General features: G+C 62.7%; 1 protein-coding gene across 1 annotated transcript; it reads right to left on the bottom strand.

Moving 5' to 3' along the window:
• Positions 1-204: 204 nt before the first annotated feature.
• Positions 205-888, bottom strand: LOC139824617 (uncharacterized). Its single transcript, XM_071797155.1, has one exon. It carries the CDS (start codon positions 886-888, stop codon positions 205-207), a length of 684 nt encoding a protein of 227 aa, XP_071653256.1.
• Between the last annotated feature and the right edge of the window lie 285 nt (positions 889-1,173).

The raw sequence follows: 1,173 nt of genomic DNA, 5'->3' as shown, positions 1-1,173 counted from the left end.
TCCGTCTGGCACGCAACCATTCGCGTCTTGCGTGGACGGAGGAGCGCCTGAGTTCCGCGATCTCCTCCGTCCACCAATAAGCCGCTTTGCGCGGACGAGGCCGGGATCGGGGCATGCTCGCGTCGCACGCGTCTTTCATGATTGCCCCGATCCTCGCGGCTATCTCATCCACGTCCTTCTCCTCGACGTTGACGAAGAAGTCGTCTACCCACAGCGAAGTTTGACGGAGGCCCTCAGCATGTCTCCATCAATCTTCCTGTGGGCCCACCTCGGGAAGCGGTTCTCCGCCTCTATGCGGCGGGCCCGGACCTCCCGGAGGGTGACCGGGAGACTCATCTCCACGAACAAATGGTCGGAGAGCGTTTCAATCTCCTCGGCCACCCTCCATCCCTCGACCCTGCGTGCAATGGCGGGGGACGCCCATGTGAGATCCACTATGGAGCCCCCGCGATGCCTCACGCAGGTCTGGACCGTGCCTCTGTTGAGAACGATCAGTCCCAGGCCCGCCGCCCAATTCTCTAGGATCCCGCCCTGCGCGTCCGTGACCGGGGAGCCCCACAACGCCGATTTGGCGTTGAAATCCCCGGCCACCAGGACTTGCTGCGCGGGCAGGATCCTTGTCAGGCTCGCCTTTAGGTTTGCGAGTGTTCCCTCGAATGTGGCTACATTCACGTTGGGGGAAATATATACCTCCACAACGTGGACTCGACCCCATTTGACGATGACAAACCCGTCACCTGCCCCCACCCGGGAACAGGCAACAGGCTCGTCCGTCTGCCTCCATGTTATTGCGACCAAGCCGCACCGGCTGCCCGCCCATAGAGAATGATCGGGCGGCACCCAGTACGGCTCGGCCGCCACTCCTAGGCCACACCCGCGCTCCGCCATCGTGTAGAGAAACACATCTTGGGAAGCGCGGGCGTGGTTCAAGTTTGCCTGTAACAGGCGTTGGAGGGGCATTACAGGGTCTCTGATCCAGAGCTCCCCCCCTCTGTTCCTCCCGTTCCTGTCTCTGCAGGTGACGATATCGGCGGTACGGTCGCCGACTGGTCCGTACTCACGGATGGACCAGTCGGGGTTGCCGCCGGTAGCTGGGGCATCGCCTCCAGCGCCACCACCGGATCTCCCTCCCTCAGCGTCAGCTCTTGGACTTGCTCCGTCTCCTCCGTCGAG

The sequence above is a fragment of the Temnothorax longispinosus genome, unplaced genomic scaffold (assembly GCF_030848805.1).
Source record: "Temnothorax longispinosus isolate EJ_2023e unplaced genomic scaffold, Tlon_JGU_v1 HiC_scaffold_47, whole genome shotgun sequence".
NCBI classification, from domain to species: Eukaryota; Metazoa; Arthropoda; class Insecta; order Hymenoptera; family Formicidae; genus Temnothorax; species Temnothorax longispinosus.
The sequence above is the reverse complement of the archived record's forward strand: the minus strand, read 5'-3'. Positions and strand labels throughout refer to the sequence as shown.